The sequence below is a fragment of the Melanotaenia boesemani genome, chromosome 4 (genome assembly GCF_017639745.1).
Source record: "Melanotaenia boesemani isolate fMelBoe1 chromosome 4, fMelBoe1.pri, whole genome shotgun sequence".
Lineage (NCBI taxonomy): Eukaryota > Metazoa > Chordata > Actinopteri > Atheriniformes > Melanotaeniidae > Melanotaenia > Melanotaenia boesemani.
The window spans coordinates 18,147,821-18,171,451 of NC_055685.1; the positions used below are offsets into that span (position 1 = coordinate 18,147,821).

A 23,631-nucleotide genomic window follows, 5' to 3' on the forward strand; every position below is an offset into this window, starting at 1 on the left:
ATTTGTGTGTGAAAGGGTGAATAAGAGGTATAATGTAAAGCGCTTTGGGTATCGTTTCAGGTACAGTAAAGCAATAAATAAGTACAGACCATTTACCATTTACTTTCTATAAATGATTATGTTTGAACCATAACAGCAGATCAGCTCAGCTCCATTTGAGCAACACTCAAATTGTGTTGCTTTGTTTTAGGTTCCATGTATGTTACAGAAGAGGTGTGTAAGACACTATGGCTAGAGGAAGAGTTATTCCCCCCAAACAAACAGATTAAGTCATCCATGTGGGACTTTTTTTTTGTTTGGTTATAGAAAAAGATAAAGACCATGTGAAGGACATAATAAAAGGAAATACAAAATGTTTTACCACCTACAGGATAATATCACGTACGACTTTGGTTGGTCTTACACCTCAACGTGACACGTTTACTGAACGTTACATTATACAGATAAAAATAAAACAACAAAAACACTAAAAATGTCTTTTGTGACAGATAGTTTCACTCTTCAAACATAATCAATCCGGCATGAGGTCCATGGCTTTTAATAGTAACTGTGTAATGGTCTGTAGAAGAAAGCCTTTTTAATTCCAGATGGATACCGTGCGTTCAAAGTTCATGTGCTGGAGTTGCAGAATTATACTTTATGATGACAACATCCACTGAACAAGGAAAAACTTACAAATGCATAAGGTTTTCTTGTGTATGGTGGCCTCACATTGATGCTGTTCTTGAGCCCCAAAGTGTTTGCTCTTTACAAGAATTTCCTTTGAAGGGACACAAGATCACAGGTACCTGTTACTTTACAGTAAATACCATGCTTGATCAAACATTTTTTGGCTACAGTTTGTCTTCTAGCCAAGTTCTCTTCCGATCTCTGTTGCCACACACTGCTTAGATGTGCAAAGATTTGTAAAGAGAGACTAGTTACAGACACACTTGTCTGCAACCCACCCACATAACATACTGCAAATCAATGTCGAATATCAATTACCTACATTCCATGCGAGTACATCCTTGACTGTGTCTACTAGCCCACTCACATAGAAAGTACATCACTCAAACTACAATTGAGGCTGGCAATTGGGACTTCTTAGACCCACTGCTGATATTCTATGAAGAACTCTTTTCTGAAGTTCCATTACTTGCTCATGGATTGACAGACTTGTGTTGAGAGTCGAACCAGAAATGCTCAGGAGAGGAATCCAGAGAAGGACCCCTCCTCCTTCTGTTCCGTGCTCTGCTACTCCTTGCTCACCCCCCTCAGCCGACCACAGATCAGCATATGTGGTGACGAATGACACATTTATTTTTCTACAAAGGTTGTGTGTATGTAAAACTGCTGAAGTGCATCAAGATGTCAAGTACTTTGGGTGGGCCACCCAGGTTGCCTTGGAAGATAACCAGATGGAAGTATAACTTTAGCACTGTGGAGCCAGGAATATGGACAGAGTTCTGTCTCTGTTTCTCTTCCTCTTATACCCATTCTCCCCTTCTCTTTATCTGTCTTTTTTCCCTTTTAAATCCTACTCTTTTCTGTCTTTTTTATGTGATGGATGGAGTAATGTTGGGGCATAGTCTCAAACCCATGCCATACTGGCAATATACAGTTTAGTTTTACTGTATCTTATAACTGAGAACAGAATTTCTTTTATTTATATCCATTGTTTGTTTAAACTGTTATGGCATTTATGAATATTTGTAAAAAAAATTGTGTATAGGAATATTGTCTTCTGATACAGCAACACTGAAAATTATCCCAAACCTGCAGTGACAATTATAAAATTGTCAAATGCCTCATGTCTTTGTTTTTATTTTTATATTTGTATTGATATTTATTTGATTTTACTTGTGTTCAGCACTTTGTTAATCTGTGATTGTTTTAAAGTGCTTTATAAATAAAGGTGATATGGTATGGTAATTGTTTAACTTTTGCAAACTTAAAATGACTAGCCAGAGGTTTTAAATTAAAAACAGTAGCATTTACAGCATCCACAACTGTCGTCATGCTCCCATGAAAGTGCCTCCTGGCCCTTGATTAGGCCATGTACTTGGCCCCTGTTTCTACATGAAGATATTAACTACCTTGACTCGTACTTTTCCTCATGGGCCTCCCACCCTCTCCATTCTCCTCTTATATCTTCCTTCACTCATTCCCTCTTCCTGCACCAAAGATCCCCAACCAGCATGGTTAAGATAACTGCAGACAGAGTGTGGGTGGTAAAGCCAGAGCTATGTGTGTGTTTCTACATGTTTGATCTTCATGTTTTGTTTAGATGTTTGAGGGGGATATCCTATCACCTCCAGTATTTGGTGCGGTCAGCTCTTGCGGTGTGTGGCAGGAGAGGGAGATGAAAGAGGGACAGGGAGAGTCATGTTTGTGTTTTTACCACTGGTGTATTTGCTCTCCTCTGTCCTCAGAGGGATTGACAAGAGGAAACAATACTGTCAAGATTGTTTTCAGGTCGCAAAGTGCCTCTGAGACCCACTGACCACTTTTTTTTTTTTTTTTTTTTGAGAATAAGGAGTGATTGTGTTGGATGGAGGCATAACTGTGTGTGACAGCTGTGTTTATGCAGATCACCTTTTGTCAGCATTTTAGAACATCTTGTCTTTGTTTTGCTAATTTAAGAGATGAATATATGTAACCTTGAAAACTATTTTGTTTATTCCAAATGACATGGCATATTTAACAGACTGATTATTTGATTTCACATACTGTTACCATGTGTATCCCAGTAACACAAAACACTCAGGCCAGTTTGAAGAATGAAAGAAGTGGATGATTTATTTTGTGTCTATGAAAATGCAGAATATGAAAGTATTTCGTGGGGAATGCGGAAACAATATGTGTATATTTAAGTAAAATGACTGCTCACAGTTTAGCAAAGCAGTAATTATCAACCATAATCAAAATCATGGCAAAAAAAAATCTGTTCGAACATTATGTTAAAAAAAATTGTTCTTTTAGTTATCACATAATATTCCAGTAATGTTGCGGGACAGACGGAAAAAGTCACATTATATTTATCTGTCCTGTTTCCCTGCCATAGGGACGTATTGGTTCCAGGATTGTTTGGAAAATCTTTGGAAAGTTTATCCATTGTCTCACACCTTTCAGGAGCATACTGAAACTCTGGAAAGCGTATGTTGGGGCGACAGTTTTTTTTTTTGCTAGATATACTATAGTTTAAAAATGTATTGAATATATCACCTTAGTTCATCTTAGCTGGTTTTCACAATTGGCTGTCATTAAATACAATCAGTGATCACTGTGAGACTGAGTAAACTTTCTTGGACCAGATCCTTTTTCCACAGGAATCCATTAGGGCTTTTGCACAATCATTATGTCATAAATCAAAATGATGAGCAGGCAAATTCAAACTAAAACTGCAGTGGCTTTCTTCTTTGAAAGATGCATAGCCCATAGCATATCCCCATCTGATCAGTAATCTTTTTGGTTTGGCCTAGCATCTCCTCACTTGCTCTTTTACTCAGGATTTGTTTCCCCGACACAAAAGCATGTCTCGTTTTTTATTTCTCTCTTCATCTGCCTCCTTGTAACTTTTGTCTGGTTTTGCACAGCCATGTCAACCCACATACACTGCAGACATGCACAAATAAGTACCATACAAATAATTCCATGTTTGCTGGATTTTCTTGGTTGAGCTAGTTACATAAGCAGAGTATATTTCATTATTTAATTATGCAGCATAAAAAAATGCAGCATCAGCAATAAATGCTTATGTCTATGTCTGTATCTGTTGTGTTTGCTAGAACTGTTCCAAGCCGATGTGGATGAGTTCTGCCAGTACTATGGGAGGAGAAGTGCCAGTTTATGCTTTCCAGATTTTCTACGAAGGCAGCCTTTTGGGCAAGATTCCAACTATTTGGAAGATGAGAAAATAGAAGATATCAGCAGGTTAGTAGTTGGACTTTTACCATATTTTTTCCAACTTAAGACACATGGAAATTTATGGAAAATTAGCTTAATATATTTTTAAACGACTTCATTAGTTAAAGTTTTAATCATGTCAAAATTACACACTTAATCAGTACTGTAAGTTTAGTTTTAAGGTGTTTAGTTGTGATTTTTTTATTACTATTATCGAAGCAGGTGCAGGTTCTATAAAATATTCTGGGATAACTGGTCCATTTTGACGTGATCCATACTTTTCACAAAAAAATGTGCATTTTCTCTTTTAAAGCTTTTGCTCAGTTTTGCTAACATAATGAAAATGCTTATCCTGCATCATTCTATTTGTCTCCATCACTTCTAAGGTCTATACATCACAGAGGGCTTTGCCCTTTTGTCCACAAGGTATGCCTTTCATCTCAGGTTACCCTGAGGCAAGAAGGCCGGAAGTTATGTACACCAGAATAGCAGCAACCAATTTTTGCTTAAATAACTTCTGTCATTTAGGGTAAAGAGCTCATTTGTTGTCTCTGCACTTTATCTGCTGAGAGTTTTTTTTTTTTTTTTTTTTTTTTTTTCTTTCACAAAAATTGAGAAAGTTTCTATTTGAGACCATAAACTTATTTTTTGTAATTAAGATACAGTAATCAAATGCTCATGTACTCAGTGCACAGAGGAAGGGGTTGTGGTAACTGATGGCATGTGTTACTTACTATAGAAAGAGTACAAGGGATGATTGAGACCTAGAACAGGGTACTGTTGACAGTTCAGGCTAGTTTAAATTGTGACAATCACTATGTTACAAAGTGTGTTATAAATTGTGTTTTTCTCTTATCTCTAATCAGCTGGAAGCTGATCCAAAAGGAAAGTTTCCATGATTTGCTCCACTTCTTTTTTATTTTTTATTTATTTATTATTAATTCACTTAATGTGGTTGGGGGGGCAGACATTATGGGGTTTTGGGAGGGTGGCAGCAGGTGGGAAGCTGCAGAAAAGTGTGTAGGACTACAACTTTGCCTCTTGGTCTCAACCCTAAGTTTTCAATGTACAAATAGACAAATAAATGAATCTGGTTGTAGTTATGGGAGCCTCCCCATGCAGAGGGCTGGATGCCACCTCTCCTAATAAGACTAGAATTTCCCCAGGAAGTTTGCAAATTATCTATGTAGCCCATGTTGTTTGCTGGACACTACCTAGAATCTAAGTATGTTGGCTGTCTGGGACCTAGACAGCCAACAGATGAAGGAGGACATGCAACTTAACATTTAATCGCTGGCTAGATTTGGCAGGGCTCCAGAGATAACTAGTCCAACATTTTTTTGGCAAAGTTACATACTGACGCAACATTAACCTCCAGTTCGTTATTACCTCTAACATCGATAACAGTCTTATTGTACTTATGTTTAACCTTCACCAGCAGGTTCAAATAGGATTCCATGTCGCCTGCTCTGGCCTCTGGAATGCTTTTGACTATGGTTGCTGGAGTCTCTAATGTCACATTTCTGACTGTGGAGCTGCCAGTTACCAGAATTTTTTCCTCAGCAGATATGCACTGAATAGAGAAAGAGTGATCAGGAACTATGGGCTTAGGTTTAGGACTATGCTTTCATCACTCAGCCGGTCTGGGGTCCCGGCTGTGAGGGAGCTGCTTATTTACACTAGGAGGCTTCAGATCAACTTGAGGGCCTGTTACTGGGTTATTGTCAGAAATGCAGATCCTAGCTTCCAAGTCACAGAGCCTTGCCTCCAAAGCTACAAGCAATGTGTTCCATTATCACTAAAGGATGTAGAGGACTAGGTTAACATCTAACCCACAGAGCAAATGACAGCAGGAGACAGAGCAGGAGAGCTAGCAGCCTAGCTGATGTAATGAACTTTATAAACCAATAGCTTAGCAGGTAGTGTCAAAGCAACAAAATATCCTAGAAAACTGCAGAACAAGAGTGTGCTATGCTGTTAATGGTGCAGAACTACTACAAAGAACTGAACAATAACTAGTAAAGCAAGAGAAGCCAGCCATGGAGTACTAACACATGGAGGTACATAGGAAATTATCCAATATGCCTGACAATGCCTCACCAAATGTGTAACACCAAATGTATAACACGAAAACAACTCTGATAGCAATAACACTGGCATCATGCCACTGAGCTTTATCAAAATGTGATATCTAACTGGTGTATGTCAGAAAAAAGTTGTTTATTTTTTAAATCTCCTGTCAAATATTTGTTCTTGAAATTTTAACTTGCTTTTCTTACCTTTTTTTACTGAGTGCCACCATCATTCTTTGACCTTTTGTATGTACCTTGTTACCCAGGAAACACAAACACAACTGCTACTGTGCTCATGAGGTTTTGAGTGGCCTGAGACAACCGGTTGCTGTGGTGCACTGTGGTGATGGCTCTCAGCGGCTTTTTGTCCTGGAGAAGGAAGGAATTGTCAGGATACTCGACCATAACCTCAAGCTCATCAAGGAGCCCTTCTTAGACATCCACAAGCTGGTGCAGAGTGGCCTGAAGGTAGGAATATGTTAGCCTTCAAAATTTATTTATCAGTTTGCTGATACAGTTTTAAAATGTAAATGTATATGCCATTTCAGCCCAGATGCAAATAGTAAAAGCAAATGCATGTGGCCAGTTGACTGGAAGGTTACATCTGCCAGCATATTTCCCAACTTCAAAAAGAAATAACAGAAAAAGGTTGTATCTTGCAGCTTTTGTGGCAAATTCATGTGGCGTTCAGCATTTTCAGACACTAAAAATAAAAAAAAACTAACTAAAAATAAAAAAAACTTACTTCTTTCTTTTTACGTATGATGATAATTTAATGTTCCTGTTTGGAGCACATATTAATGTACTGCACTCTCAAAGCATTGTAAAGAAATTTGTGTTGTGGTATGAAGCTTGTTTGGGAAAGGATAATTATTTGTATCTGTAGCCTCCTTGAAATTTCATGGAATGATAGAGTAAGCCCTTTAAAAGATCTGAGACAGTGAAACTGTCCTTTGGCAAGAATTGAAGAGGATTTGGTTCTCTAGAAACAGAAGGCGTTAAGGATTCTGCTTCAGGATAAAAGCTTGAGATTTATTTGTTTACCCATAATAATTTTAGAATTAGAATTTGAAAATTGTTTAGTATGTTAAGATTGCACAAGAAGATGAGATAGCTGGGATGTTTGGGGGGCACACTCCCAGACACAGTTTATTTATCTTACATGCCCCTTGCTTCTCCACTGACAAGACGTTTGATTACAAGGAGTCAAACGGAGCACAACATGCATATGCAACTACCCCCCATGGGATCCACTTCCTGCTCTTCTCAGCTCTTTTATCATAATGCAATCCAAACTGGTTGTAGAAAAAGTGACTATTATGACAATTAGATGTGGCTCAATCCCCTGCTGGTCTCAGGAGTCCTATTCTGTGATGTTGGCTACTGGAATTGGCTTCCAGTTCTTCAGGGTGGACAGAACCAGACGAGGGCTCAAGTATTTACTGAAAGCATCAACAGGATGGAGCTACCTTTATACACAGAGAGGAACCCTGGCACCCAAGAGACAGGATAGATAGTGAGTTTATCAGCAGCCCCACGCACATGCTTTGATTGTAATGTTCTGTGTTTCCTCTTGCTTTTCTATCCCCCTCCTTCCCTAGATCCCCCGGTACCAATTAAGTTATACTGTACAGAAACGATCCTGTCTAAAAGCGGTGTGGACTCTTGACTGCACTGTGGGTGTTCTGAAATTCAGTCTCTACATTCCAGCCCATCTTAGCTTTACCATTCACACATGCTACCCTAAGGATGGCCCATTAAACCTGAACTAAGAGCTCCTTCTATCAATCAAGATCATAGCAACAGCTTTCAAATGTCCAAAAATCCACAAATGTCCATGAACCAGCTTTTAGTTGATTGTTCTATAATATTTGAGCCCTTAAAAAAATGGTTCTACATATTAGAGACAATTTATTGGCAAATGCCCTTATATTTACTCTAGTCAACTTTTTGTACACATAAGCCATAGTTCTCTGTTATTTTTGTAAACTCAAGATACTAACAGACTAATTCTTTCCTCCTTGTCTCACCAAACTAGAGAGGGAACAGCAGCACTCAAATGAGCTGGATAACATGAAAATGAAAGGCAGGCTGTTAATCTGAGATAGAAATTCTGAGATAAAAAACAAAATTCATCAATTGCTTCAACCCAGTAACATTTGATAGAACAAATAATGTTTTTGTTGTTTTTTTTTTGTTTGTTTTGTTTTGTTTTTTTTAGTAAGTTGTTGGAATTTTATACTTAATCTGTCTTTAAAAATCATATAGGACCATTGAAAACCACTAGGTGTAACAACAGTGAAACAGAGCTCAGTCAATAACATCCCATCTATACATGTGTTTTCTTTACACACTTACTCTAGTACAGCATTGTGGAGGGGCTGGAAGCTCTTCCAGCTACTATCTGGAGACTGGAGGCAGGGTACACCATGGACAGGTGTCAGTTGAAAACAAACCAAGTCAAAAACAAATGGGTAACAAATTTGAGCTTCCAAGCTGCTTGTAGATCTTTTAACTCAGAAAACCAAAGTAAAGCGTGAACTTCAGTGTTATCAGTCTCTTCAGACAAGCTTTGCAGCTAAACAGTGTAATTCATTGAGTGGAGAAAAACTGGAAGTTTACTTGGTCTGAACTGCACTGCAGTTTAGATTGCATTTGAATAATGTTATATAAATTAGGTTATATACAATATAAATTATTGGTGTGGGTCTCTTATAAGACAGCTGCAGCCCTGTATACCAAGAAACATAGTTTAAGTGCAGGAATTGTGAATATCAAAGAGAGAAGACACATAAAAAAAACAACAACAAAAAAAAAACCATTCTGATCAGCTGACATTATATGGTGCAACAGGTAGGAGTCCATCAGTGATAGACTACTACACCCGAAGTGCAAAAGGGAACGTTTCCGCAGGTCTTTCATTCCCACAGCAATTAGATTGTATAATGCTGCATTACAATCTACTGCATCACTGTAACCCACATTCACAGGACAGTATGACTGACAGCTAATTATGCACTTTTACTGTATTGTGTATATAATGTTTCTTTCTTCTAATTGTTTTTCATTTAATTCTTGTTTTTATCTCCTTTTGAGCTGTGGTAACAGTGAACTTTCCCCATTGTGGGATCAATAAAGATTATCTTATCTTATCTTTAGCCTCCAGTGTAAGTTTAGATGCTAAATCCAGTTTTTTGGGGGGTCAAATTTGCAAACCACCAGTCTAAAAAATGAAGATTAGAAACCTGGATCCCCATTTGCTTTAGTCTAACTTCTTTGGGTAAGACATGAAGGCTGAATTTCCGTTTTAATTTAATGCACCCATAAACAAAAGATGACAAGTCTGCCATCTTAACAAGAATAAAATGCCTTAGAAAACTTCTTATGCTTTATTCTGCTGTCTTCTCCACCCAGCTTGTGCTAATTTCACCTGTGTTTTGGACTAGCTTCTTATTTAACTGGGTCTTCACACTGCATGGAAATTAGCTTTAAAGCTACACCTTGCAAGCAGTCAGGAATAGTTCCTCTAATGTTTTATGCTGAACATACAGTGCAATTGATCTTATTTGGAATTTATCTTAAAACAAATGTTTTAGAATGCAGGCCAACAAGTGGTATTTATATATTTATGTTCCTCTGTATTCTTTGCAGCTTTTTATTTTTTTCTTTCTGTTTTTGTAAACTTTTTCAAGCCTCAGCTATAACCTTGACAGCATCTTCCACTCTACAACTTAAGAAAAGATACTTGTGAATTGCTTATGGGACATAAATAATATGTTTATAAATGTGGACATTTGTGCTCAGCACTTCAGGACTGATAGTCTCCTTACATAATGTACCCTATCTAATCGAAGTGAGTTAGCAGCCAATAAAAGTTTCACTATGTAAACACACATGCTGAAGCATATTATTCTTTCTGTCTATTTTGTGTCTTTACTCACCTTAGCTGTTTATTTTGCCTTGTAGTGGGGTGCGGTTACACTTTAGCTGATCTTACTTTGATAGTGGGTTAACTGCTAGTGGAAACTGAAGAGCTTATAAATGTCTCAGAAAAGTTTTCTATCTGTTAACTGTCTGGCTCAGATGATCACATCACATGCTGTTCTTAGTTGGTGGGAAGATTTAAGCTGGTCCAAAGATCTAAGCAGATTATCAGGTGTCATAACTGCAGTGGATGTTGTACTGTGTGACTGTAAGTGCATGAAAAATAGCCTTTAACAAGTCTAAGCAAATGGTTTGCCTCCATGCTTTGGCTATTTTTTGAATGAGTGTGGTGCAGACATGTTTTTGCTTTAGCCAGTTCATGGAATTTCTTTTGTTGGAGGAATGCCCATGGGCCAGCTGGAAAGGATCGAAAGGTTCATGTTAATAATGCATGCGCCAAGACATGTCACTAGAGCTCAAAGAGAAATGCCTCTGTAGAACTAGAAATTGTTTTGTGGTATGTGTCACTCTCATTCAGATGTAGACAGTCTTTAATGTGCTGCGCTGTGAGTTAACAACCGCTCCTTATCCCTGCGCACACATTTTCTGCTTTCTGTGGAATAATGCCAGTGGTTTCACAAGACCAAAACCAAACCCCCAGAGAACAGAATTGGAGGCAACACAATAATGTAGAGGCAGGTGTTTAGGAAAAAAATGAAGAGATAAAACTTCAAGAGAAATTCAATCACAACCCCTGCCTAAAGAATGATGGCTGTAATAAATAAGACAAAGATGTTTAAGGGAAAAATGCATCCAAAGATGAAACGTCCCTGTCACCGATAAGGTTTGATAGAGGTTTGGGGATGGCAGGCAATATAATAAGTTTGTTGTCATTGACAAACAATTGAGAAAATGATTTCATCATGATAATAAGGGTCCTTGCAGTTCTATCTTTTTTCATGAAGCAGTTTCATCCTGAGAATCTTTTATTATCTTCATGTATATGTACTGTGGATAAGAAATAGAATAAATATGCAGTGCAGAATCACAATTAAATGCACAAATAGGGTACAAGGCAGAACAAAACTCATAAATCTAAGCTCAGTTCAGAATCTAAAACCTAAAAATGAATTTTACAGCTGTCATTATGAGAAACCAGCACATTGTTAATTGTTGCAATGAGCTTGTTTTACCATATCAATTTTTGAGCCATGCCAAGAACATCTTATTTACTGCACCTTTGGCAGCAACTTTAATACAGTCAGTACTCTGAAAACTATGGTTTTTATTTTGTCTTCATTTGATCAAACTATCTCTTCAGATTGGTTCTGCAGCAGAGACTTGCTGACAGTGTTTCTTCCAGCGCTGATGCCAGCTCTGCTGTTAGCCTGCTGCTGCGGAGTTAGTCATTAGCAAGGGAGCTAATGTTTCAGCCCATTTAACCACTGTGTGTCCTGGTGGTCCCCCCCTGCTTGGCTCCGGATCTAGGCCTCTTTGCCCCCCTTCCTATTCCAAGTTTATTTTGGGGATGTGGGTCACTGGATTTCCATTTCCATCATATGGATCCAGCATTTCAAGACTTCTCTTCCCAAGATTAAACTTTTTGACATTTTACCAAAGTAGAGCCACCTCAGTTGTGGCTGCTGTCCAGCTTTCATTGTTCTGCAACAAATCCCAAATACTACTATAATATATTACTTCAATGATCTGATAATTAAAATTGTTCACAGTATGTCACAGAAGTATGATGTCTTTTGAGTTGTGGATTTCTTTGTCAACATATTTCAGTACATGTTTAGGCTAATAGAAGTTCTGTGACTTATCATTTTGGTGTTAATGCTTGCTTGTAATTGGAGTACCTTCTTCTTTCTATCCACATGTGGCTTGTGTCACTGCTGTAGCTGACTGAGCTAGGCCTAATGCATTCCATACTGAACTAAGAGATCTGGTACACAGATTTGACATGTGTTTCTAAGCCTATGCAGAACTGGTTCAAACAGATATTTTTTCTTATATTTCAATTAACATTTTGACAGAGAATATCTTAAAGATCAGATAGCTATACTAGTCCTTACATATTGCTCCCTGTTTTTGTAAATTGGGGGGGGGGACACAACTATTGTAAGTACAAGAATCCCGCTGTTTTAGAAAGATGCACTCACATAGGGACCACTGCATAACCATTTGTCACACCTAAGCTTAGGATTCTGTTCATTCTGTTGTCAAAAAGAAACAGTTAGGTCGAATACAACATAAAAAGGCTGACCTGGCTTGCTGTGCCTGGGGTATGAAATGCTATAGCTGATTATTATAGCTAACTATGATGGCTAGACCACCAGAGTAGTGACAACTGATGAAGCTGCCTCCGGGGTGAGACAAAGGTTTACATATTACACAAGCAATTTAGATGTTTTCTAAACATGTTGCCAAGACAGTGGGAGTTGGCAGCTCCCTCCCTGTTAAGGTCCCCCCCCTCCCCAACTCCACTCTATCTTTCCTCCCCCCTCTCATCTAAGTCTTGAATTTTGCTTGGATGTTGTGTGAATCAGGAATGAGTGAGGGGACAGGGAGCAAAAAGCACAGACTGAAGCACTCAGACTTTTGTGCTCACTATGAACTTTGAGTGAGCTAATAAATTCTTTCAGCCACTCAGCGTAGCATTCACGAATATCCCCCGAAGATTACACACACAAATCATCACACAATGGAGGCCACCGGGTGGGTCTGGGCGTCACAGGGCCCCCTGACCCTAAGGACAAGAGCACATAACTAGGCTGCAGGAAAGGCTCTCCAAAGCCGGGATAGTTGTAGAGAAGGTAGAGCTCAACCCAGAGTCAAATGTTTTATAATGGCTGGTAACGGTTAATTAAAAAAGGCTGGTGAAGGTGAGAAATAGCAATAAACAGGAAAAAAAAAAGAATGTGATAATAGCATGGCTGTGAAAGGGAAAGTGATGGACAAATATAAAAGGGGATTAGAAAAGATGGAGAATAAAAGAAGTAGAGGGTGATGGATGTGTAGAGCTTGCATGTTAGTGATGATGAAGATGACCAGGAGGGGGTGATTCCAACCCCATGCAGCTGAGTAGAAGCCAAGCAGGGACATAATTAACTCCTGGATCTTTTGTGTTTTTCATCTGACTGCAGGGTGGAGATGAAAGGGGTCTACTAAGCCTGGCATTCCACCCCAATTACAAGAAGAATGGCAAGCTCTACGTCTCCTACACCACCAACCAAGAGCGGTGGGCCATCGGACCACACGACCACATTCTCCGTGTGGTTGAATACACCGTTTCAAGGTAATGGGAAAAGTGTGTGCCAAATCTACCTTTAAAGATTTGTCTCTGCTTGAAAGAGCATCAACACCTCGACTGCCTCAACACTACCCTTCTAACAGTTTTGGATTAATATGTTATAAACACACATTTCTTTAAGAAAAACTTTCGTATTGGATCTATATTGTTTCAAGGCATATTCAGTTCATAAACACCACACAAGGCAGTTATTGGCCATTCGCAGTAATATGTGAAAGTTGGTGAAAGTCACACATTCTTGCTTTCAACACTTTCGTTAAGCACCTTATTTTGAAGATAGGTATATTACAATATAAATATTAAAAACTGAAACTATGTGATCACAAAATCTTGGATCCATATATCACTGACAGTTCAGGTCCACTGGTCTTGGTTTTTACCAGCAGCCATGGCAACAAAAAATACATACAGAGCATTTATAAAAAGATGCATTGAGAAAACAAAAAACAAGAATTTTTGACTTATGGGGATTTAGAATATAGGCCATACCTCTAAGCAAACTAACTGTAAGCCTTGGTTTGCAAAGCATCTGCAACACTCTTAAGATAATTGCAGTGCTTTGCCTTTTCATGTGTCTGTACACCACGTTCCTCTCACAATGACCTATGTTTAAAAAAACAATGTTTTCTCACGAACATGTTTAGGTGTCACATTTTAATTTACATAAACACAGTTGTATGTTTGACTTAATGTGCTAATCTTAATTATATGTCTTGGCATGCAGTCTTGGTGACTACAGTTGAGTCTTTAATTTGTGGATCCAACAGATAGATGACAGTTTAAAAGTATTAGAGGGTACTTAAAGAGATTTTGTTTTTATCTTTGGTAAGCTATTTCTTTTTTTTAAAAACATTTAGGACTACCCAAAATAACATATCATGACACATTGGGGCTGTTAAACCAAATTCTCTTGTTGCACAAGAAATTGTGTAACATTTCAAAACCTGTTGTACATTCTCACTGCCTTTGCCCTATATTTTAGAAGTTTTTAAACATATTTAATTTTTGGTTTACTTTGGTTTGTCAGCATTTCTTATCCGTGCCTCAGTATAATTTTTACAGCCAATGCAATTATTCTGTAAAGTAAATCCATACAATCAGAATGTAGATTCATTAAAAAATGTCAAATTTTAAAACATGATATTGAATTTCACCAGTGTAAACAGTTCTAAGCCAGTTGTTTCATACAATGCTATACTAAAGCATTCGATTATAGGAATGTTGTAGAAAGTCCTCGTGGGTATTCGCTTTTTTGTAGCACTGTAACCATTAAGTATTTTTGCACCATGTTAACAAAACAGTAATTCATGATTTCCTCAGGAAAAACCCAAACCAGGTGGACACCAGGACAGTCCGTGTGCTAATGGAAGTGGCAGAGCTGCACAGGAAACACCTAGGAGGTCAGCTTCTGTTCAGCCCTGATGGTCTGTTGCACATCATTCTGGGAGATGGCATGATCACTCTGGATGATATGGAGGAAATGGATGGACTCAGGTAAGATCAAAGGTCAAAATATCATTTATAGAGGTTAGTATTCTTTTGCCTGACTCAGGATTGAATTTTGTCATAGCTATTACCATTATAATTTTTTTATTTGTGTTTGTTTTAATGTAGTGATTTCACAGGATCTGTCCTAAGGGTAGATGTGGACACCGATATTTGTACATCAGCCTATTCCATACCACGGGACAATCCCTACTTCAACAGCACGAATCAGCCACCTGAAATTTTTGCACATGGATTACATGACCCAGGCAGGTAAGTAAAACATCTGTTAAGCCTTTTGAACAGCAACACACAAAGAAACTTGGCAGATTATTTCTTAATCCAAACAAATAGTTTCATTCTTTAAACAGCAGCTACTTAGACTGTTCGACATTTTTACAGCTGTTCATATACCATATGGTAATTGTTTTACTGTTGAGGAGCAGAATTTCTTTCTTGTGGTATGTTGATGTGAAGACATTACTTGCTTGTTGTACATTAGTTTATGGCTTGCTGTATTTTGTAGATGTGCAGTGGATCGACTTCAGACCGACAATGGGAGTCTTGTTATCCTCTGTACAGATGCCAGTGGTAAAAACACATCAGCTGGAAGAATTTTGGAAATTACTAAGGGAAAGGATTACGGTGAGTCAAGATCTTCTTGAGATTTTTTTTTTTTTAAAGAAATGGTCATAATATTTACTTTTCATGTTTGGAAATAGTTCATTGCTTTGTAATGTTAATACAGACCATGATAACACTAACTGAGTGCAACTTTCAGCTGATTTTTCTTTGATGGCACAACATCTTAAGTATGAAATGAAAATACATTAAATTCTCCAAAAGCTTTTTACCCTTATGTTGTTTCTGCTATGCTATGTGAGCGGATAAAACGTTGTTAGAAACTGCAGAGTTAAGGATTATTAAGCATTTTGAAAATATTTCACAAAAAAATCGAGTTTTTTCTTCAGAACAAATAGGTATTGAGGATTTCAAAAGCTTTACAATCATATTAAATCTGTCCATGTAAATACAACTGATCGAATCACTTTATCTAGCATCCATGTAAACATGCCAACTGGAATCTCTGATCAGACTGATTGCAATCGAATAGATGAAATATTTGTTCATGTAAACATAGCTATTGGAGGTTAAATGTAAAAGTTATGTGATCCAGAATTATTCTTTCCTTGTGGAGTGAAGATATTCCAATGGAATGTGAGATGTTGTCCACAAATAGAGTCAGAGCTGTCAACAACAGTAACTGTAGATGATAGTTTAGTACTGTTGAAAACACAGCTGAGGGTCTAGTTCTTCTCACATTGAGAAAATAATCAGTAACAGCAGTTTTTTCTTGAGCGCTGAGCTCAGTCTGCTACTTCTCACCAAAAAAGAAACCAAAAAGACAAAAGCAAAACAAAAAAAACAGGAAAGTTAGCTTTGCCTTGGTTACTGATTTTTTTTTTTTTTTTTAGCTGTGGCCTCTCATTCCAAATTACTTTCTAGCCCAGACTACCTCCTGCTTGGTGTAATGCCTGATTCACCATGTTACCCAAACCCTGAAATGACTGCAGGTGTAAAATGAAAACATCAAGCTTTGCTTCATAAATTTAAACTGTTGCCAAGATGTATTTAAAGTAGTCTACTAAACCAGCAAAATCTATAACAAAAATGAAGAAAATTGCTTCAGTATTGCACTTTTGAATAAAGTTATAACAAATTATTTCAGTTTTTATAAAGACATTTAAAAAAACGATACTGGCATTTCCAGACAGAAGAAGTGAGCCAGGCAGCTATTCTGTCTGTTATACTGACAAAATGAAGTGACTGTAGTTTGTTTTATTATTCCAAAGCTACACTTGATAGATAAATATATCATAATAATCGGTTCAGTAAATAGGTATGAGTAAATGAGTAAATCCCCTACAGTACATGTTAGAAGAGCAGGAAAAGATTATCTTAACTGTAGAACATTTCTCTAGTCATACTAACAGTGCATTTTTTTGTTACTATAGTGATTGTTTTAGAGATGAATGACAATCAGTAGCTCTATCAGTTGTGCCTCAAGTAGACTTATAGTTTTGTGTCTTGTCATAGAACATGAGCCATCTGTCTATGACCTGCAGTCCAGTGGAGGTGCACCACCTGTGGGTGGCTTCATCTACAGGGGCTGCCAGTCTAGAAGACTCTATGGCAGTTATGTGTTTGGTGATAAAAATGGGTAAGTATGAATAAGAAATTGTTTGTTTTGTTTTTTTTTTCAACTCAGTTATTAATTGTTATGCAATAATATAGTCTGCATAAATATTTTTTGAAAGACATTCTGGTCATGAGTTGAGAGGGAAGTGGACCCAAATGCAGGACTCAGAGGTAGGAGGCAGACAGAATGTAGGAGCAAAGCTTTAATTCTGAGAACAGACCTTAGAACAAACACCAGGGAAACACAACGGATGATCTGACAAACAAAAACTGAAACTAAGGGGTATAAAGATACCGAGGAACTAATAGGGAGCAGGTGAAACAAATGAGCATATCAAACCTGGTGTACTAATCATCAGGAAGGAGAAAGTAAAACAAAATATACAAAGGGGAAAACTACAGAGAAACAGGAAAAACAGAACTCAAAAACTCATAGAGCTTGACAATTTTAACAGATCCATTATCTTGACACGATGTATAGTTGATTTATGGCTTACTGAGGTCTTTTTCTTATCTTCTCATAGTGAAAAATCTGTCCCTTGCATAGACATGTGCCATTGTAAACACAGAGACTTCCATCCACGTGGGGGAAAACAAGTTTTGTGTTACTGTCACCACTGTAGCATGGTCCATTGAGTGTAAATGGAGATTAGACATCCTGCCCTGTGCTTTTCACACTTTTCTTTGGTTTGTAATTTATCCTACTTTGCTGATGTCAAACGCTAACGCTTGAGTAAGCAAAGAAAGTAAATAGTGTGTAGACACACCATCAGCAGTTGGCACTGTGTTTAAAACAATGTGTGGTCGGTAAATTCAGTGTCTCATTACAATTTGGGATCATATTGTTGTGGCTAAGTAAAGGCTCCGGCATGATGTTTATTTTGAAACTAAAAGCTGAGGTCTTAAATAACACCAGGGCTGTGGAGTGGAAAAGGAAGATGGGTCGTTGAACCATATTATGAAAAGTAAAAGTTGTCTTTGTTTCCAGATATCAACTGTAGCTTGGGTTGCACTTTTTGTCACTTAACAATTTGTAACTGTTAAAAAAAAAACAAAGCATGTGTGTAAAACAGTCTGTGAAGAATTACCTGTAATGGATTATGCTGTAGATTTGACAGTCACAATAATGGACTCTTCTTTTTTTGTCTTAGTAACCTGCGGATCCTTCAGAAATCTGTATTTTCAACATCAGCAAGTGACGAACATTGGCAAGAAAAGGCTTTGTGCCTGGGATCAACTGGCTTCTGCAGCTCTGTCCTTGTTGGACACATCTTAGGTTTTGGAGAAGATGAACTAGGTTAGTAGGGCAGTTGTTAAGGAATTTACAGGCTATATCTTCTCAGATGTCAAATTTAGCTGTCACTGCATTATCTGTCTTGCCTTATTCTTTTCATCTTAAGTCCAAGATATTTTCTGAAGCTAATAAAGGCATCATACTAACAACATGGATCCTTACATGTTTAAAGAATTCAAATGATGGATGTTGAAACTTTGATAAAAATATTGTCGTGTCAATCAGTTGTACTTAATATATTTTTAATGGCACAGATATTTTATATCAAAGAGCAGAGTTTTCCAGTCTGAAGTTTTATCTCAGTATTTATGATGTTTTACTATGACACAAGGTAATAAATAAAATTACTCTTGAAAATCTGGGGGAAAACCCTGAAAACACATAGCTAATGGAAAGGGTCTCTCACTATGAAACCAGTTACCTTCTGATCTAAGTCACACATTCCCAAAAGGTTATTAAGTAGTCCACACTTCCCTCTGGGTTAATTGTTATTTCCATCAGATAGCATTAGCTACGTTTACGTGGTCAAATATTTCATCCATCTGATTGTAGATTCCAGCTGACATGTTTACATGGACACTGGATCTCATCAGTTGTATTTACAGGATAGACAGATTTAATATGATCGTAGCGCTTTTGACATGCGCAGTGTCCTCTAGTTTGTAAAAAGAAGTGTTTTCTTTTTTTTTTTTTATTTAGAGCCTTTTGACCAACCCTTTTAGTTTCTAACAAAAACGTCCCGTTCTCCTTTGCTGCCTCCATTTTTTAAGTCTTTCCTGAAGACACATAACCACCATATGGTTCGAGCTTGCGCAGAGACGACATACACAAACTCACTGTTTATGAGGTTGTTTTGGTTGTATGGTTATTTTTTTCCTGCTTATCCAATTGTAAAAAAGTTTAAACCACCTCTCTCCATCGGATAGAAAATTCTTTCCAATCGAGGCTGATCGGATGTTTACATGACACATTTTTATTCCGATTGGACAGTCGATTGGATTAAAAGTGCTCCATGTAAACGTAGCTATTGGTACCTCACAGTAAGTGTAAGGGATCAATAAAACCACCTACAAGGCATTGTTTTGCATTGCTAGTGAGACTGGTTGCAATTGATCTGGGGAACTGCAGTATTATGGTACATGTTGGGTAAGCTGAGGTAAATGGATTAATGATTCATTATTTTTTTACCAGTTGGACCTCCACCATATAGTTGCAGAATTATTAACTGTCGCCTCTGGTGTTTCTAATTAAAATGAGCACATGATATTTATCGCACACACAGCCATTAAAAACGTTTGATCAAAGTTATTGCCAGGTTTTGGAGTTATTATTTAATGAGGCATTTAAAGACTCCTGCATTTGATCATGCTTTGCAAGCTGTTCAAGAATTGTGTGTCCCAAAGTAGGCCCCTCAGACACATGTTTACAATTTGTCCCCTTATGGAATTTTCTTGCAGGCTTGCTCCTCATTAAATTATCCGCCTGTTTCCCAGTCATGAGTATCCAATTGTCCTATTAAACTCTATCCTAAAGTCCTTTTGGCAAGTGCAGCAATATAGAAGCCTTTAGCTACACTTATTATCTATCTCTTCATGTCTCCTCGTTTCATCTAGTTGTTTGCTTGTCTTGTCTTATTTCTTTTAATGTAATTAATGAATGGATAGTATGAGTATACTGCAAACAGAAGTGTTTCATGCATATAATGCTAATGGCCCTTCTTCGTATCGCTGTTCTTTTTTTGCAGGTGAAGTCTATATTATAGCAAGCAGTAAAAGCATGGCACAGTCACACAGTGGGAAACTCTACAAATTGGTAGACCCTAAAAGGTACAGTCAAGAAATATTTGGTTAATTGTGGGCTATGTAATTTAATCTTTGTTCAGTACAAAAGTGACACTTCAGAACTTCCTTTTACAGAGCAGCAAACTAATCCCACCCCCCAATTTATATTGCCTTGGTTTACTGGTATATAATTCTAGATCTGGCACTCTTCACTGTAACTGACTCCCATGAAACCATGGATCATAGTTAATCACATTAAACAGCAGACAGCTTTTTTTGCACTCACTTTTCCCTTCAAGTCTTCACTACTAACACACATTGTTGTGACTGCAACATTTACACCTTTCAACAAGTCGTCTCATGAACACCTGCCTAGGCCAAAACAAATGTTGAGCACTAATTACAGGATAACGTTTCAAAATATTAGTCTAAAGTATTGCTAGTAGCAACATTTAGTAGCTGGCCATGTGCCCCTCAGTTTCACTTACCTACTGGTTATTTGCAAAACATTTGAGATTACTCAAGCAGAGACACTACCACTTTTTATGTAAGCATATGTAGAAACACTTGCACAGGTCCATATATAATAAAATAGGCAGCCTTTTTTGTTCTTCGTCATGTGGATGGAGTTTAACAAGGTATTAGCACACACATCTACTTAACTGTGAGTGGTGAAATCCAGTCTCTTTATGTGCAGTCTTAATACTGAAGTAGTTGATGTTAAATGACTGGAACGTGAAGGGAACATGCTTGAGTGCAACTTTATAATTTAAATATGTGTATGTGTTACTAGGTCATAATTATTACCATATGCATTATGTGTATGTAGTATTAAAAATAATTTGGATAATGAGGGATATATAAACTACATGTGAAAAACATTTGTCTCTCAATAGAAAAATTATTCGCACAACTGAGAAGGATGCATAACAAGTTCTGTCTGACAGGCAATGCTATATAACTGCCAATCAGAACCCCCTCTGGTGCTTTTCTTATTATCAGCATTTTTCAAGAGGGCAAGAGAAATCCTGTTGGGTTGAGCCTCACAGTTCAAGTCAGTGAATGTGTCATGTTTAGACATATGGAATACACAAGGTCAGATTTGATTGAAGGAGATGGATCAAATACAAGAAGTTGATTCCCAGAAAGAGAATTTTCAGGCCTCACAATCACAATCGAAACCTATCCACAGCTGATTATTCCTGGGTGACTCCAGTGCCACCCAGGCATTAACACAATTAATTACACCACAGATGTTTCAAAGGGGCCCTGGCTTGCTTTGTATTTATGTTTTCTGGCATGGCTGCTTGACGCATTTCTCCCGCAGAACAATTCTTTCCACCATCAGCTGGACATGTTTAGTCTGTATGGACTCTGTGGTGTTGGAGTTCTGACTTCTAATACACCCTGGCTTCGTTATTAGGATCTTGTTACAAGGACCATGGAGAGAGGATGGTGAGGGGGGAGTAAATTGGGTAGCTAACGTGTCTGACCCCAGCACGTTATCAAGTCTGGTGGTCCTCCCCTCTTTTCTCCTTCACACTACAAGGACATCTGGACCCTAAAGCTCATTCAGGCAGAGGTTTGTTTAAGAGTATGGTGGTTTCTGTGGTCCAGTATAGCATCTAGTGCTGTGTTTTGATCAACTGTGTGTTTGAGAATGTGGAGGGGGAGAAGGAGGAACTTAGGGAGAGTGGTAAAGGCTTACAAGGAAACATCAGCCATAAAATCCCTCAGCAGTGTTTGTGTAAACATGTCCTTGCCAGATGACTTCATTTCTAGGTATTTGTTTGTCAGTTTGAGTGCCCCTCCAATAATAAATAGGCCACCATGCATTCTGAAACACACTGACTGTGTGTGGCGTGATTGCGGGTGTGTTTGAAAGAAAGAATTTTAAATGAATGTGATTTAAGGTAGAACAGTGACAATATTTTGAATTATATAATCTATATGGCAAGATGCAGTGAAGGGCGCTTGTTATTATTATTAAGTACACTTCAGAATGTAGATTCCTTAATCCATATCAAGTTTCAAAGGTCAATTAAAAATAGGTACCATATCATGTATATGTTGTGTAGCGTTTTTAACATGGTAAAACAATGTGTTTCACATATTTCACAAAAAAGGCATTATGTCAATATGCAACCCAAAATAAAGCACAATTTTAAAAAAGGCTGCATATGATTGTGCCAGACAACCTGGGCTCTGAAGAGGTAAACACAGTAATATGGGTGAGATCAAATATACATAAAAACTGTAACTAACTGTTTATTTTATTAAACAAAACATTACACATGAGTAAAGCTTTCAGACAAGCAGAAAGTTTTAGAAAGGGATTTTTAGTGCTCCCGAGTTCAGCCAGCAGAGTCCCATCAATTTATGGCTCTTGACAAACTGACATGGAAATAATCAGCATAGCTCTACCATATGCTACAAAATAGGTCCAAGTCTGAGAGGTTCTTAGGGGCAATGGCACCTCAGGTGGCAGAGCAGGTCGTCGAATGACTGAAAGGTTGGCCGTCCGAATCCCACTCCCCCCAGTCCTCTGTCATTGTGTACTTGGGCAGGACACCCGTCACCCTCCTTGCTTCCAGTGGCGACATCGCTGGTGTATGAATGTGTATGAATGTTTTTCGGTGGTGGTCGGAGAGCTGGCTGCCACGCTTCTGTCAGTCTGCCCCAGGGCAACTGTGGCTGTGTGTAGCTTACCATCACCAAGTATGAATGAGGGGTGGATGAGTAATGGATCCAAAGTAAGCGCTTTGAGCACCGAGCAATAAAGTGCAATATAAATCTAATCCAATATTATGTTTTAAAGGTAAATGTTAATTTTTTTTAAGAATCAATATGAAATCTAACGGTCAGTGAAGAGGAAAAAAATGGCACATGGGTGTTATCAAGTCTCTTTGATCTCATGAGATGGACAGCATGTTTGATAGTTATTCTAGGAAAAGACCTATTATAAGAAAGTATACCAACAGACACAATGATATGCTCTCAATGTGCATTCAGTGTGTGTATGTAATAGGAATATTTTGACTTTTATATCATTGTTCCCTTTCAGCCTTGTAGTTGTGTAGAATCTGCCTTGCTCCTACTGTACATATTTGGGAGGAGCAAGACTTCCTGCTGCTTTGTGTTGTAAAATGCAGTTTGTGTTTTTTGCTCAGTGCAGTCTCTTGCTACAGAGAACAGGGCACAGCAATATTAAGAGGGACTTTTCACACATTCAGGTTGTGTCAGCTGTAGACTGGACTGATTGAATTACAGGGAACAGAGAACTTAAAAAGGCACAGTTAATTTCAAGTAGGGTCCTGGGACCTTGTGTATGAACTGTAATGACCATGAAAGTCACAATTCACTGGGTGTGCTTAGAAAGCAGATTCTGTGGGCTTGTATGTAGAAATCCTTATCTGTATGTGAATGTTCATTGTGTGTTCTGTATGTGTGCATGTGTGTGTGTGTGTGTCTGTATGTGCGGATATAAACCTTGTGGGTGGTGGGTACACGCGCACATGCACATCTGTGAACCTGTGTGAGTGTATGATGCACTAGCTCCCAGCACATTGCAGAAAAGGCTTTTCTTTTTTTTTTTTTTTTTTTTCCTATCCCTCCTAAATCTTCCTACATCTCTGCTGTGGTCCTCCCCCTGAAAAAGCTGCTTGCCAGTCCCAC

The 23,631-nt window shown here is 38.0% G+C and overlaps 1 protein-coding gene across 1 annotated transcript in view; it reads left to right on the forward strand.

Annotated features, from left to right (window-relative positions):
* Positions 1–23,631, forward strand: part of LOC121638171 (hedgehog interacting protein) — a 34,781-nt gene that overhangs the window by 5,720 nt on the left and 5,430 nt on the right. The window contains exons 3-11 of the mRNA XM_041982740.1: positions 3,771–3,915; positions 6,227–6,428; positions 13,031–13,182; positions 14,518–14,691; positions 14,812–14,955; positions 15,209–15,327; positions 16,780–16,903; positions 18,033–18,178; positions 19,920–20,001. Of these exons, the coding sequence (XP_041838674.1) occupies positions 3,771–3,915; positions 6,227–6,428; positions 13,031–13,182; positions 14,518–14,691; positions 14,812–14,955; positions 15,209–15,327; positions 16,780–16,903; positions 18,033–18,178; positions 19,920–20,001 (1,288 nt within the window). The remainder of the gene's footprint in view (positions 1–3,770; positions 3,916–6,226; positions 6,429–13,030; positions 13,183–14,517; positions 14,692–14,811; positions 14,956–15,208; positions 15,328–16,779; positions 16,904–18,032; positions 18,179–19,919; positions 20,002–23,631) is intronic.